This window comes from Spermophilus citellus, assembly GCF_964194105.1.
Source record: "Spermophilus citellus genome assembly, chromosome: X".
Taxonomy (NCBI): domain Eukaryota; kingdom Metazoa; phylum Chordata; class Mammalia; order Rodentia; family Sciuridae; genus Spermophilus; species Spermophilus citellus.
The window spans coordinates 949639-964647 of NC_138190.1; the positions used below are offsets into that span (position 1 = coordinate 949639).

The 15009-nt window shown below is 40.3% G+C and overlaps 1 protein-coding gene across 8 annotated transcripts in view; it reads left to right on the plus strand.

The window, feature by feature from the left end:
- Positions 1-15009, plus strand: part of LOC308639067 (zinc finger protein 124-like) — a 216794-nt gene that overhangs the window by 43152 nt on the left and 158633 nt on the right. Inside the window, exon 4 of one of the 8 annotated variants that reach the window (XM_081277051.1) lies at positions 10710-11224. The exons of the other annotated variants lie outside the window; for them this stretch is intronic. Coding sequence (XP_081133177.1) covers positions 10710-10725 — 16 coding nt within the window. The 3' untranslated portion in view covers positions 10726-11224. Of the gene's footprint in view, positions 1-10709; positions 11225-15009 lie in introns of those variants that run through there. 8 annotated transcript variants of the gene reach the window in all.

The window sequence follows — 15009 nt, forward strand, 5'->3', positions numbered from 1 at the left end:
TCCAGCACTTGTTGTTGTTGGACTTCATAATGGCTGCCAATCTTACTGGAGTGAGATGGTATCTTAGGGTGGTTTTGATTTGCATTTCTCTGACTGCTAGAGATGCTGAGCATTTTTTCATGTACTTATTGATTGATTGTTTGTCCTCCTCTGAGAAGTGTCTGTTCAGGTCCTTGGCCCATTTGTTGATTGGGTTATTTGTTATCTTATTGTCTAATTTTTTGAGTTCTTTGTATACTCTGGATTTTAGGGCTCTATCTGAAGTGTGTGGAGTAAAGATTTGTTCCCAGGATGTAGGCTCCTTGTTTACCTCTCTTATTGTTTCTTTTGCTGAGAAAAAACTTTTTAGTTTGAGTAAGTCCCATTTGTTGATTCTAGTTGTTAACTCTTGCACTATGGGTGTCCTGTTGAGGAATTTGGAGCCCGACCCCACAGTATGTAGGTCATAGCCAACTTTTTCTTCTATCAGACGCCGTGTCTCTCATTTCATATCAAGCTCCTTGATCCATTTTGAGTTAACTTTTGTGCATGGCGAGAGAAAGAGATTCAGTTTCATTTTGATGCAAATGGATTTCCAGTTTTCCCAGCACCATTTGTTGAAGATGCTATCCTTCCTCCATTGCATATTTTTAGCCCCTTTATCAAATATAAGATAGTTGTAGTTTTGTGGATTGGTTACTGTGTCCTCTATTCTGTACCATTGGTCCACCCGCCTGTTTTGGTACCAGTACCATGCTGTTTTTGTTACTATTGCTCTGTAGTATAGTTTGAAGTCTGGTATCGCTATACCGCCTGATTCACACTTCCTGCTTAGAATTGTTTTTGCTATTCTGGGTCTTTTATTATTCCCTATGAATTTCATGATTGCTTTATCTATTTCTACAAGAAATGCTGTTGGGATTTTGATTGGCATTGCATTGAACTTGTAGAGAACTTTTGGTAATATCGCCATTTTGATGATGTTAGTTCTGCCTATCCATGAACAGGGTATATTTTTCCATCTTCTAAGGTTTCTTCTATATCTCTCTTTAGGGTTCTGTAGTTTTCATTGTATAAGTCTTTCACCTCTTTTGTTAGGTTGATTCCCAAGTATTTTATTATTTTTGAGGATATTGTGAATGGAGTGGTTGTCCTCATTTCCGTTTCAGAGGATTTGTCGCTGATATACAGGAATGCATTTAATTTATGCATGTTGATTTTATATCCTGCCACTTTGCTGAATTCATTCATTAGCTCTAATAGTTTCTTTGTAGACCCTTTTGGGTCTGCTAGGTATAGAATCATGTCATCTGCAAATAGTGATAATTTAAGTTCTTCTTTTCCTATTTTTATGCCTTTAATTTCTTTCATCTGTCTAATTGCTCTGGCCAGCGTTTCGAGGACTATGTTGAACAGAAGTGGTGAGAGAGGGCATCCCTGTCTTGTACCAGATCTTAGAGGGAATGCCTTCAATTTTTCTCCATTCAGAATGATGCTGGCCTGTGGCTTATCAGAGATTGCTTTTACAATGTTGAGGTATGATCCTGTTATCCCTAATTTTTCTAGGGTTTTGAACGTAAAGGGATGCTGTACTTTGTCGAATGTTTTTTCTGCATCTATCAATGATCATATGGTTCTTATTTTTAAATCTATTGATGTGGTGAATAACATTTATTGATTTCCGTATACTGAACCAGCCTTGCATCCCAGGGATGAATCCTACTTGATCATGGTGTGTAATTTTTTGATATGTTTTTGAATCCGATTCGCCAGAATTTTATTGAGTATTTTTGCATCTAGGTTCATTAGAGATATTGGTCTATAGTTTTCTTTCTTTGAAGTGTCTTTGTCTGGTTTAGGCATTAGGGTGATGTTGGCCTCGTAGAATGTATTTTTAAGTTCTCACTCTTTTTCTATTTCCTGAAATAGCTTGAAAAGTATTGGTGTGAGTTCCTCTTTAAAGGTTTTGTAAAACTCTGCTGTATACCCATCCGGTCCTGGGCTTTTCTTAGTTGGTAGTCTTTTGATGGTTTCTTCTATTTCCTCTATTGTTATTGGTCTGTTTAGGTTGTCTATATCCTCCTGACCTAATCTGGGCAGATCATATGACTTAAGAAATTTATCTATGCCTTCACTATCTTCTATTTTATTGGAGTATAGGGATTCAAAATAATTTCTGATTATCTTCTGTACTTCTGAAGTGTCTGTTGTGATGTTGCCTTTTTCATCCCGTATGCTAGTAATTTGAGTTCTCTCTTCTTCTCTTCGTTAGCATGGCTAAGGGTCTGTCGATTTTATTTATTTTTTCAAAGAACCAACTTTTAGTTTTGTCAATTTTTTCAATTGTTTCTTTTGTTTTGATTTCATTAAATTCAGCTCTGATTTTAATGATTTCTTGCCTTCTACTTCTTTTGCTGTTGTTTTGCTCTTCTTTTTCTAGGATACTTTGAGATGAAGTATGAATTCATTTATTTGTTGGTTTTTTCTTTTTTTAAGGAATGAACTCCAAGCAATGAATTTTCCTCTTAGAACTTCTTTCAATGTGTCCCATAGATTCCGATATGTTGTGTCTGTGTTTTCATTTAACTCTAAGAAGTTTTTAATTTCCTCCTTGATGTCTTCTAAAACCCATTGATCATTCAGTAACCTATTGTTCATTCTCCAAGTGATGCATGATTTTTCCTTCCTTCTTTTATCATTGATTTTCAGTTTCATTCCATTATGATCAGATAAGATGCATGGTATTATCTCTACTCCTTTATATTGTCTAAGAGTTGCCCTGTGACATCATATATGAAGTTGCAGGCTTGCTCCTGGGCAGTGTGAGGAACTGGAGTGAATGCTACTGTCGTAGGGTGCCAGCATTCTTTGTAGGAATTCAGTCTTGGTGAGTACATGAGTGCAGGAATCAGACTCCTAAGAGGGCTACAGAATCTTCTGACAGGATCTGCCTACCCCTTTTGGTTAATAGTGTTGGCATGTGGACTGACATGTGGATGGCCACCTTATGATGGGTTTGGGTTTTTAGGAGAGCAAGTAGTGAGAATATATAATGATTAAATGACAATTAAAATATTCTGTGTCACACTGAATACATGATTTGGGGGCCAAACACAATAACAAGTCACCTCTTGGACCTTTAATCACATATTTTCCTTTCATATATGCACTTTGTCACAAACTTTTGTACTGTGATGCTTATGTGAAACAAACTGAGATGAATATGGAGAGGTTTATTTAATGATACAGTGTACTAGAAGTTTTAAAGACTTGCAGCAGACTTAAATTCCACTCTTGTTAAAATTTTATGAAAGACTGTGAAATCCTCAAAATTCTTGTGAATCCCCCAGTTCTGTAGTATACACCTGAAATCCCAGTTGCGCAAGATTCTTAGGCAGTAGGATTTTGCTTTCTTTTCATTTTTTTAAAGAGAATTTTTATTACTTATTTTTTAGTTTTCAGTGGACACAACATCTTTAATTTATTTTTATGTTGTGCTGAGGATCGAATCCAGTGCCCCACGCATGCCAGGTGATCACACTACAATTTGAGGCCATGTCCCTTGCCCATTTATTCATTTTTTAAAAATTATTTCTTACTTGTCGGTGGACATTTATTTATTTAATTATATGTCGTCCTAAGAATCAAACCCAGTGCCTCACACATGCTAGGCATGTTGTCAACTACTGAACCACAACCTTAGCCCAAGTGTTGTGATTTGTAAGGTGACTTACCAGGATTACAAAGAGTAAAGAACTCAGTGCGACGCGGTCTCTAAAAAACTCAAATAATAAATTAAAAAGAAGGCTGGGAGGTGTCTCAGTGGTTGTGTCCCCGAGTTCAATTCCCAGTACCTCCAAGAAAAATACATTAGGAACCAAGATTTAATAAACTGTCTTATGGATGGATGGGCTTGTCCATTATACTGTTTTCTTCTTTGGATTCTCAGGCATGGTTTACTAATTTAGGATCTCTGTAAAATTCAAGAAAAAGCAAGTCTATGGTTTAAAAAAAAATAATAAGGCAAGGTCCATAAGGGGCAGCATCCTGCTCTAGGAACCCTCAGTAATTGGTAGTCATCACAAGTGGCCACAATGTCCTTATCATAAAGAGTTTGTGGAAGCTTCTGTTGTGCAGGAGGTTCTGAAGGTGCTAAAAGTGCCTGTGTTTTCAGAGAGTTGGTGGCGGAATTCCATATGGAGGTCTCTGATTTATACATGATGTCATTGGGGAGCTCAAGTGAAACTGATAAGTGCAGAACACATTGCCACATGGTCCCATGCAGTCTAAGAGGTGTCAGATATTCTTGTCTTTAAGAAGTGTATCAAGGACCCTTGGAGGTGGAAGTCAGCAATTTAGGATGTGCTCTTGCAAAATCGTGATGCTTGAGTCTCTGCTCAGGTCACTTGTGAAAAGCTGATGAGTAGTCTGAAAATTTATTTGGTGCTGGTAGTGATAAGGGCAATTTGCATTAGAATGCTATTGAAATAGAGAAAACAGAAAATATTAGCCAAATCTGAGGCCAAAATATATACCAGTTGTTAATTAGATAGGATTAGTAATTTTCATTATATTTGGTATTGAGCATGAATACGTAGACATGGAGCCACATCAAATTAGCAGTAATGTACCCCAGGCAAAAGTTGAGATAGAGAATATCTGTGTTTCTGTAGTTGGCATTTCATTGATTCTCTGTGATTATCAGTGACTGTGTTTAAAGATTTCAGGATGCCTAGATATAATTCTGGTTTTTCAATATTTAACAAATTGGAAAATATTAGACTATTAAATATCCTGAGAAGCACATCACATTTTATTGGAAATGTTAGTTTCCATACATTTTGTTTTAACGTATCAAAAAACATATGAAGTAATTGAATTGTAAATTGATGATGTTTACTTTATTTATTTATTTTTGTTACTTGGTATTGCTGCGACCAGTGTGGCCAAAGTTGCAGGTTTTGCCAAGGCTTATGGGAGATTGGAAGAAATAAAGAGTAACACATGCAGAACTTGAAGATAGAACAGCCGGGATCAGGTGGAGCACTCCTCTCTAATGGAGCAGCAGGTCTAAAGTATTACACCAGCAATCTTTATTATATATATCTCATTAATCAGATTAAAGACTATGCGAGCATTATTCTTTGTATTCATGAAAGTTACACAGTTAGCAACAGTATGCAGCTATTTCTTCAGTTACATTCCACAGTTGCAATGCACAATGTTATGAGCACTATGCAGCTCTCAAGAAAGTCCATCGTTTAAGGTTACTAATTTCTGGGCAGATCCAGGAGCAGAAGAACTGGTGAAACATTGTGGTTGTCTTAGCCAGGAAGTTCCTTTATTCCCAGGAGCTGTGTGCCTGAGAATAAGTTCAAAGCTGAGAAGACTCTCACCACAGAGTTACCCCCATGGAGAGCATTACCATAGCAACCAGGCATCCTATACTTTTGCATGGAAACCTTCCCAGTCACTGAGCATGGAACTGCCATGAAGTCATCAGAGACCCCAATCTCAGACACTTGTCTCCCAATCACTGTCACTGGTCTCCTCAGGGGATTGAACCCATGTCTACTTTACCACTGAGCTACACCCTCACCAAGGTTACCTTCATTTTTTTCCTTGATACAGTGTTGGACTCGGTTGCTCAAGCTGACTTCACACTAATCTACAACCAGAGCAATGTGGTCTCTGAACCTTTACCCCAATGGCAGTCACATTTGCAAGAAACTCAGTTGAAGTGGTTAAGTTAAAGTAATGACAGTTTAACTTAGCTATATAAGTTGTGACTACTGTTTCCAAACCCATTCTACCAAGCCTAGTTGAAATTTTCAAGTCCCTTTTTTTTATGTCTCTAGATCATAAGAAAAATTATTTTTTTTTCAAATTTTCACAGAAGTACCAATATCACACAGACCCTAAGTACTTGGTAATGAGTGTGGGGCCCATGAGGAACTTGTTGGAATTGTGTGAATACAATCTACTTTCTGATTTTTTTATTTTTTATTTATTTTTTAGCTTTCGGCGGACACAACATCTTCGTTTGTATGTGGTGCTGAGGATGGAACCCGGGCCGCACGCATGCCAGGCGAGCGTGCTACTGCTTGAGCCATATCCTCAGCCCCTACTTTCTGATTTTTGTCTTTCTATTTTCTCTCTATCACTCTCTTTAGTACAACGGGATCTTTCTTAAAAAAGAAATATATATACAGAGAATTTTTAATATTTATTTTTTAGTTTTCAGTGGACACATCATCTTTATTTTTTAATTTTTTTATGTGGTGCTGTGTTGGACCGCCCTCCGACAGAGGTTGGGGAGAATCACTAGACCAGCTAGTGAGTGTCTCCATGCACAGAGTCAGGAGTTGAGTCTGCCGAGATGGCACAGCAACTCAGTTTATTGTGGAGGGAGAGGACTTGAGAGGAGAAGGGAAGTGGGGGCAACGGCAGGGGCCAGTCAGAGATCAGAGGGTACCCCAGTTACAGAAACAGAGCCCCGTTACCCTAAGTTGCAGAAACAATACCCCATTAGATATGTGTGCCCTGTTGCTGTGGAGTTATTCTTTGTGTTTGTGGAAGCCATATCTTGGGGCCATTCAGGCACGTATATGGAAGCCATTTCTCAAGCTCTGTCATGTACATGGAGAATCATAAAACCAGAATCACAAGACTGGGGATTTCTTTTTTCCCAGCAATTGCACTTCCATGGTCAGCAGAGGTCCCAACAGTGCTGAGGATCAAACCCAGCACCCAGCTCATGCCAGCTGAGCGTTGTGCTGCTTGAGACACATCTGCAGCCCAGACAAGGGGTTCTTAATCACTAGGCCACATCCCCAGATGCACCGTTATATTTCATTTAGAGACAGTGTCTTGGTGAGTTGCTTAGGCCATCACTAAATTCCTGAGACTGTATTTGAACCCATAATCCTGTCTAACCCTCTTGGGCCAGTGGAATTACAGATGCATTCCACTGCACCTGGTGCTTTTTCTTTTTTGATACAGAGTTTCACTAAATTCTGGGGCTGACCTCAAACAAAAGATCTTCCTGACTCAGGCTCCTGAGTCTCTAGCATTATAGATGTGAGCCACAACAAGTGCCTTTTTATGCATCTGTTTATTTGTTGCAGTACTGGGCATTGGGTTCATTACCACTGAGCTGCATCCTCTCTCAGCCTTGCTACCTCTTTCAAGGTAAGCATTATTGTTTTTACTTTTGTTGACAAAGGACTGAATCCACATCCGATTGTAGACAGACATGAACTGAGGGCACCCCTTCCTTTTCACTTCTTGGAGGCCTCACTTCACGTGGACTCACATTCAGTCCTGAGCTTGATGAATGTTTATTTCTCACTGAATTATCAGTGCTCAAGTCTAGGGAGAGTTAGGGTGAAGCAATGTGTTTCCAGCCAAATGGTAAGAGCATCACTACTCAGGCTTTTTTCTTAAATCTTATTGTATATAATGGATTTATTTTTTGAATTTTTTTTTAAAGAGAGAGTGAGAGAGAATTTTTAATATTTATTTTTTAGTTCTCAGCGGACACAACATCTTTGTTGGTATGTGGTGCTGAGGATCGAACCCGGGCTGCACGCATGCCTGGCGAGCGCGCTACTGCTTGAGCCACATCCCCAGCCCAATTTTTTGAATTTTTTAACATTTATTTTTTATATTTTATTTTATTTATTTTATTATTTATATATTATATTATTTATTTATTTTATTATATATTTATTTTATTATATTATATTTTATTTTTAAAATGCATGAGAAAATTCTGTGCTTTAATGATGAACCAAATGAAATTCCATTCTTTTTAGGATTTGGAGTCATCTCTTGAAAGAGTTAAGAAAACTTCATTTCTGTTTTGCTTAAAAATACTAAGATTTCTGTTTGGCCTGACAGCCTGTTTAAACTTGTTTGAAATTCCTGCCTGGGCTTTGAACTCACCCATACCTGTCTGTTTTTGACAAGGTAACAATCCTCCCTAAAACCCCAGCAGCAACTCATAAATTCTGATGTTGGAATCTCAATTTACTCCCTACCATGAAACATTAAGCCATGTAGATTATTAACCTGCTATCTGCCTTTGTATTATGCTTGCCAGAATTCTATTAGCTGTAAATTCCCAAGGCACTCCTCCACCATTGTAACATTTGGAGCTATAAAATCTTTCACCTGAAGATCTGGGGTGCTGATCTGTACCCTAGCTTTGGGAGAGACAGCCACTTGTGTACTGCTTTTGTGTACACAATACAAGCTTGCTTTATTTTGATTTAAAATTGAAGTTGGTGATCTTTTCATTTCATCCTGGTTCAACATTAACACAGTGACATCAATGTTCACTAAAAAACTACAGTGATCAAGCCATGGAGCTGTAGCATGAGAACAGATTCCTATAAATGAATGGAAATATTTGAAGATTGGATGATGAACACATTTGTCAGTAATTCATTTTAGCAATCGGATTGCAACCATCAATGAGGAAAGAAGTGTTTTCTAAAAGGTTTCTAGGAAAGTTAAATGTTCATCTGCAACAGGATGAACCTGGAGCCCCAGCATCAGTCACACATTAAACACACAGTCATCTATGATCAACAAATATGTGAATAAAAGGTTGCCATCTTTAGGAATTAGAGAAATACAAGTGAAAACTACACTGAGATTCTATCTCACTCCAGTCAGGATGACAATTATCAGGAACACAAGTAAATATAAATAAGAATGGGGAGGAAAAGCCAGACTCTCAAATTGTTGGTCAGACTGAAAATGGGTGCATGGACTCTGCAAAGCAGTAGGGAGATTCCTTAGAAAAGTTGGAATGGAGCTACCATTTGACCCAGTTATCCCACTCCTCAGCTTATACCCCCCAAATTAAAATCAGCATAGTTCAGTGATGCAGGCACATCAATGTTTATAGCAACTGAATTGACAATACCAAAAGTATGCAATCAGCTTAGATGCCCTTGAACAGAATAATTGAGAAAATTAGAATATTACTCAACTCTAAATAAGAATGAAATATGCCCTTGACTGGTAAATGGATGAAAGTGGAGTCTATCATGCAAAGTGAAAGAAGCCAACCCCCCAAAACCAAAGGCTGAATGTTTCTACATATACGTGGATGGTTACACACAACCAGGGAAGGTGGGGACACAAAAAATAGAAGTCTATTGCTTTAGACTAAAGAGAAAGAAGGGAAGGCAGAAGGGGAAGAGTGAAGAAAGCAGATTTTATGGGTCATTAGTTTCCTATGTTTCTTTTTGAATACACAACCAAGGTAACTCCACATCATGTTCACCCACAAGACAGGGATCCTACTTAGAATAAGTTATAGCCTATTTATGCATAAAAGGCCAAAATACACTCTAGTATCATGTGTATCAAAAGAGAACAAATTTAAAAAGTGAAAAAAATACACTCATGGAGCATTCAGAAATCAAAATACTGAATATACTAGAATTCTCAGGGCAAAAATGAGGGGAAATTTTGATGATCTTGAAAGAGAATAACATACCTTAGAAATTGCATTAAACCAAATAAAACAAATTATGAATACTTGTTCATTGTTTCTTCTTTCTTTCTTTCTTCTATCTTAATGAAGATTAAACCCATGGACATTTAAGCACTAAGCCACATCTCCTGCTATTCTTTATATTTTATTCAGAGACAGGGTCTCATGGTGTTGCTCAGGGCCTTGCTAACTTGCAGAGCCTGGCTTTGAACTCATAATCTTCCTGGTCCAGCCTCCTGAGCCACTGGAATTATGGGCATGTACCACCTCACCAGTAAGAACAGGAAATTTGACATAAAGAATATCTCCTCCAATTTTTAAAAGAACATGAGAACAGTTTCTATATTTAACCATCCCAAAATGTATGTGTACATCAAAATATAATTAATACATTATTATAGTTATTATAATTATACATACAACTTTTTGTGAAAAAAATTATAATTTTTTATTTGTTTAATTAGTTGTACATGACATTAGAGTGCATATATGAAGTTTGATATATCATACGTGGATGGAATATCATTTCGCTTTATTCTGTGTGTACATGTTGCAGAATCATATTAGTCATGTAATCAAATATATAATACAGTAATGATGTCTGTTTCATTCTACTACTATCTTTCCTGTCCCCGTATCCCTCTCCCCTTCCTCCCATCACTTCCCTCAACCTAATCTAAGGTAAAACTATTCTGCCCTAGTGCCCCATCACTCCTGAATTAGCATCTGCATATTAGAGAAAACATTCCTCTTTGGTGTTGTGGGATTGTCTTATTTCACTTAGCATGATATTCTCCAACTCCAACCGTTTACTAGCAAATGCTGTGATTTTAGTCTAGTTTCAACCTGACTGATATTCCATTAATTATATATACCACATTTTCTTTATCCATTGATCTTTGGAGGGACACCTAGGTTGGTCCTTAGTCTAGTATATTGATCTGGTATAAACATTGTTGTGGCTGTTCAAAAGATCATACATGTGAAAATATTTTAAAAAAAAGAAAAAACAAGTTGCTGAGCAGGAGAAAACATTTCACATTACATATTTAATTATTTCCTAGTATCCAGACTATAAGAGGAACTCTAGTGTATCCATAATAAAATGATTGACAAATTCAAATTGAATTCTGAATTGTGAACTCCTGAGATATTTCTGCTACTCTTTATGGTGTTTCCTAAGAATGGTTTTAAAAATGCTAATTGTTAATTTTTGCAGGTTGACTGACATCTAGGAAGGCCACACAAAAAAAGCAGAGCAAGAGAAGGGGACACGCAAAAATCATATCACAAAGGGACAGGTGAGCATAGCTCGACCCACAGGGATGTAGGAAGGCTCGCCTATGCAAGAGGACACAGTCACACGACCCCAAAGATTGGGGCTATCATCTGGGTTACTTATGCAACCAGATGACAGAGTGAATAATGATGATGCCACACCAATCAGAAAGGGAGACAGATAGAGTCACATGCTAGTTTGGCCTCCCACAGAATGGGTCTCACTGAGTCTGGCTGTGTTATTTTATCTCCCCTGTTTTCCCGAGGTTATCCACTTGCTCTGTGCAAACGCCCAGCACCTCTGAAGCCTGAGGAATCTGAGGTCCCTTACTACTCCCTGCTCAAGTGACACAGTCCAAGGTTAACATGGATGCTGAGAGCAGGGCAGCTGTGTGATCCCGCAGGAGCCTGGCAGGGGGTGCTCTTCCCACACTCCTCTTGCAGGATTTCTTTCTTTTTTTTAGACAGAGAGAGAGAGAGGAGAGGAGACAATTTCAATATTTATTTTTCAGCTGACACAACATCTTTGTTTGTATGTGGTGCTGAGGATCGAACCCGGGGCGCACGCATGCCAGGTGAGCGTGCTACGGCCTGAGCCATATCCCCAGCCCTGCAGGAGTTCTTAATGCAGGAGGAATGATTGAGACTGACTCTCATTTATGCTTCCACTGCAAGTGAGGTTACAGAACATCTCCAAAGCTCTAGAGGACACATTTTAGTATCATGTCCAACTACAGCATCAACTAGTTATGAAAATTAAAGGTTTCCCTGGCTCATGAGAATGAGAGGATGTGGGAAAGGGCTGTCAGGGATGAGGGATGGGGACATGTGCTCTTTTCATAACCTTCCTGGGATCCCAGGAAGAGGATCCCAGTTTTCCCATCTCATCAGAGCTGGAAGGACTCAATGGAGCTCCTTTAGCCCCAGCTTCACCTGCTGCTGTGGAAGAGGGTGCACCTGACCTTGTGTGAGGAGCTTCTTCCACTGACAGGGCTTTGACCTGCAGGCCAGGAGACTGTGAGGGAGGTTGGGGGTTCACAGGGCCATCCTCAGGACCGTGGGCCGGTCTCCTCACCCCCACAACTCATTGTGCTCCAGCTTTCATTATTCAACAGTGACCAGATGACCCTGTCCTGTGGAAAAGGGCCCCAAGCATCACCTGCCAACAAGTAGAAGAGGCCACAAATCATTTAGCTTTAGGAAACCAGGAGGCCTGAGACTGAAGCTGCCAATGTCTTGGCTGGGCACAGAATCACGAGCCACCACACAGCTTTGTAGATTCAAACAGCAATTCTTTATTCCCGAACTCACACCGGCCTCTACACACGTTCTGGGGAAAGCCCAGTTCTTCTGCCCCCAATTCACCTACTCCACGAGGCTTTTTTTCCAATATCCTTTCTGAATCTCTCGAGAACTCAAAGGGAGCTCAGGCAGCAGGAACACCCTAATCCCGGCAGCAATAATCTTCAACCTCCAACTTCCCTAAAACCCCTATTGTCTTAAACCGGGAATGCCCTAAACCCAAGGACCGGGATACTTCCTCAAACCTGATCAGCTCTAAACCCGGATCCGCCTTGGTCCTTGAGCAAGGTCACCTTACATGCAATGTCAACAGCGAAATCCATTTAACATGGGGTATGCCAGCAAGGAAATTTTGATGCGTCATTCCTACTTGGCAATGGCCCTCAGCATGAAGCCATCCAAGGCTCTCTGACCAAGCCCAAGGTAGGAGACAACCTTGAGCAGAGCATGGTCTTTAGCACAATTCTGGTCTCTTCAGCCGGAGCAGCACAGCATCACCTCATTGTCTGACCCCCCTTCACACAGAAGGAAACCAAGCCTCTTGAGACACACCCATCACAGGGACCAGGGATGGAGCCAGGATCCCTGTCCAGCTGTCTGACTTCTTAAGCCCATGTGTAGTCTGAGCTTCCTCCAGATCAAGGCAATCCCCATGCACTCAGTCCCTCTACCTTTCACTTTAAAACTAGAAAAAGTGGGCTGAGAGGATTCCTCGGGGTGTTTTCTGGCCAGGCATCTAGTATGGATGGGCTGGCAGTGGGGTGGGCAGCAGAGTCTCAGTCCTCTCCCCCCACTCCAAATCCCCCTCCAGGGAAACCCTTGTGTCTTGGCTGTTGAGCTGCCCTTGCTGCCAGAGGACAGCCCCACCTCAACCCCAAGCCCTTTGTGGCTGTCCTGACCATGGGAAAGCTGGTCATCCAGCAGGACTCCCTGACACCCATCTGGGTCTCACCCTCCTACTCGATTGTTTGAACAGGCCAGAGCCCAAGGGTGTATGCACCCAAACAGCAAGGAAGAAGATCTGGGGCAGAGTTGGGTCTAATTTTCACTATATTACTTGTTCTGGGTCACATGACCTGATGAAATATGGGGATGAGGCACTTAGGCAGGCCTGGGATTGTCACTGTCATGGAAATGGGTGTTGCAGCGGTCTGTGCAGAACCCCAGATCATATCGGCAACCCAGGTGGCCTGGTCCCTGATCCCCAGCCCAAGACCTGTGTGTCACTCTTCCCTTGGCAGGAGCGCCCTCCAGATCTCAACCTTCACATGGGAGGAAGATGTGGCACGTCAGTCATTCTGTCATTGCTTCCCCTCTCATTGTCCTTGTGACACCCGACTCTTCTGTCAGACATGAGGTCCTCTTTCAGGTGCCAAAGTCAGCTTGCATTTTCAGCTGACTCTAAATGGTTCATATTGGTAAGAACGTGAAAGGAGGTACATGTTGCTTTCATATCCCGGGGAGGCCACGAGGGTGGATCATCTAACATTATGTGGACTCTACAGGCCTTTGTGTGTCCCGGTGTGTGTTTTGGGTTTCTGCAATAGCAAACCCAAACAAACACAGAACCAAATTCTAAACGCTATTTGACATCAAACTAAGGGCATACCATCTCGTTAATGAAATATTTTGCTTTGTGCCAGGTGTGGTGGTGATGCCTTAATCCCAGCCACTAGGGAGGCTGAGGAAGGAGGATCAAGAGTGCACAGGCAGCCACAGCAATGGCCAGGTGCTAAGCAACTCAGTGAGACTCAGGCTCTAAATAAAATATAAAATGAGGCTGGGGATGTGGCTCACAGATTGATGCCCCCGAGTTCATTCCTGGCACCTCTGGGTTCCATCCAAAAAGAAAAGCCTACTCTTTTTTCTGATTGGCAGAATCCCAGCCTCTGGGACAGTAGTCATTTTGCTGCTCCTTTGCTAGCAAACAAGTTTTTTTTTTTCTTGTCATCTCACAGCTTGTCCTCATTATTGGATTGGCATTGGGAAAGAGGATGGAGACTTCAGGAACACCTTAAGCTCATGTGTATATGTCTCGTGACTGCTATCTTTCAATAAATTTTGGTTTTAAAATATTTTGCCTGATGTTGGGGAGGTAGTATAGTAGAACTGTTTTCATAGTGTAGGACTGTTTTCATGGTGTAGGACTCACATTCTCTTATTTTCAAACTCTTTTATCCATTTGTATCCCAGCAGTGACCCCTGCACATAGCCCAGAATTGGAGCTTGTTTTCATTCTGTCTGCTGATCTCTACCTTAGGATAGGATTGTTCACTCAATTGCCATATAATGTCACTGTTGATGTAGTTCCATTTATGTCTACCCTTTTACACTCTTCTATTTTCTTATGTCTTTTTCCCCTCTATTCTTCTTCAAGGTGTTGTTTTTTTAAACTGGTCATTGAGCTTAGGGGTGCTGTGACACTGAACTACATTCCCTGCCCCTTTTAAATTGTATTTTGAGAGAGGGTGAAGGTAAGTTGCAGAGGCTGGCCTAGAATTTTTGACCCTCCTGGCATGATTTTCACCACCATCCCAGGGTATGGCTCTATTTTTGTTGTTGTTGTTTTCCAATAAATGATTTATTCAATGATTTTTTTCATTTTTTATTTTTTTATTGGTTGTTCAAAACATTACAAAGCTCATGATGTATCATCTTTCATACATTTGATTCAAGTGAGTTATGAACTCCCATTTCTACCCCAAATACAAATTGCAGAATCACATCAGTTACACATTCACATTTTTACATAATGCCATATTAGTGACTGTTGTATTCTGCTGCCTTTCCTATCCCCTACTATCCCCCCTCCCCTCCCCTCCCCTCCCATCTTCCCTCCCTACCTAATCTGTTGTTGTTCAGTTCTCTCCCTTGTTTTTCCCCCCTTTCTGCTCACAGCCTCTTATATGTGATTTCATATAACATTGAGGGTTTCCTTC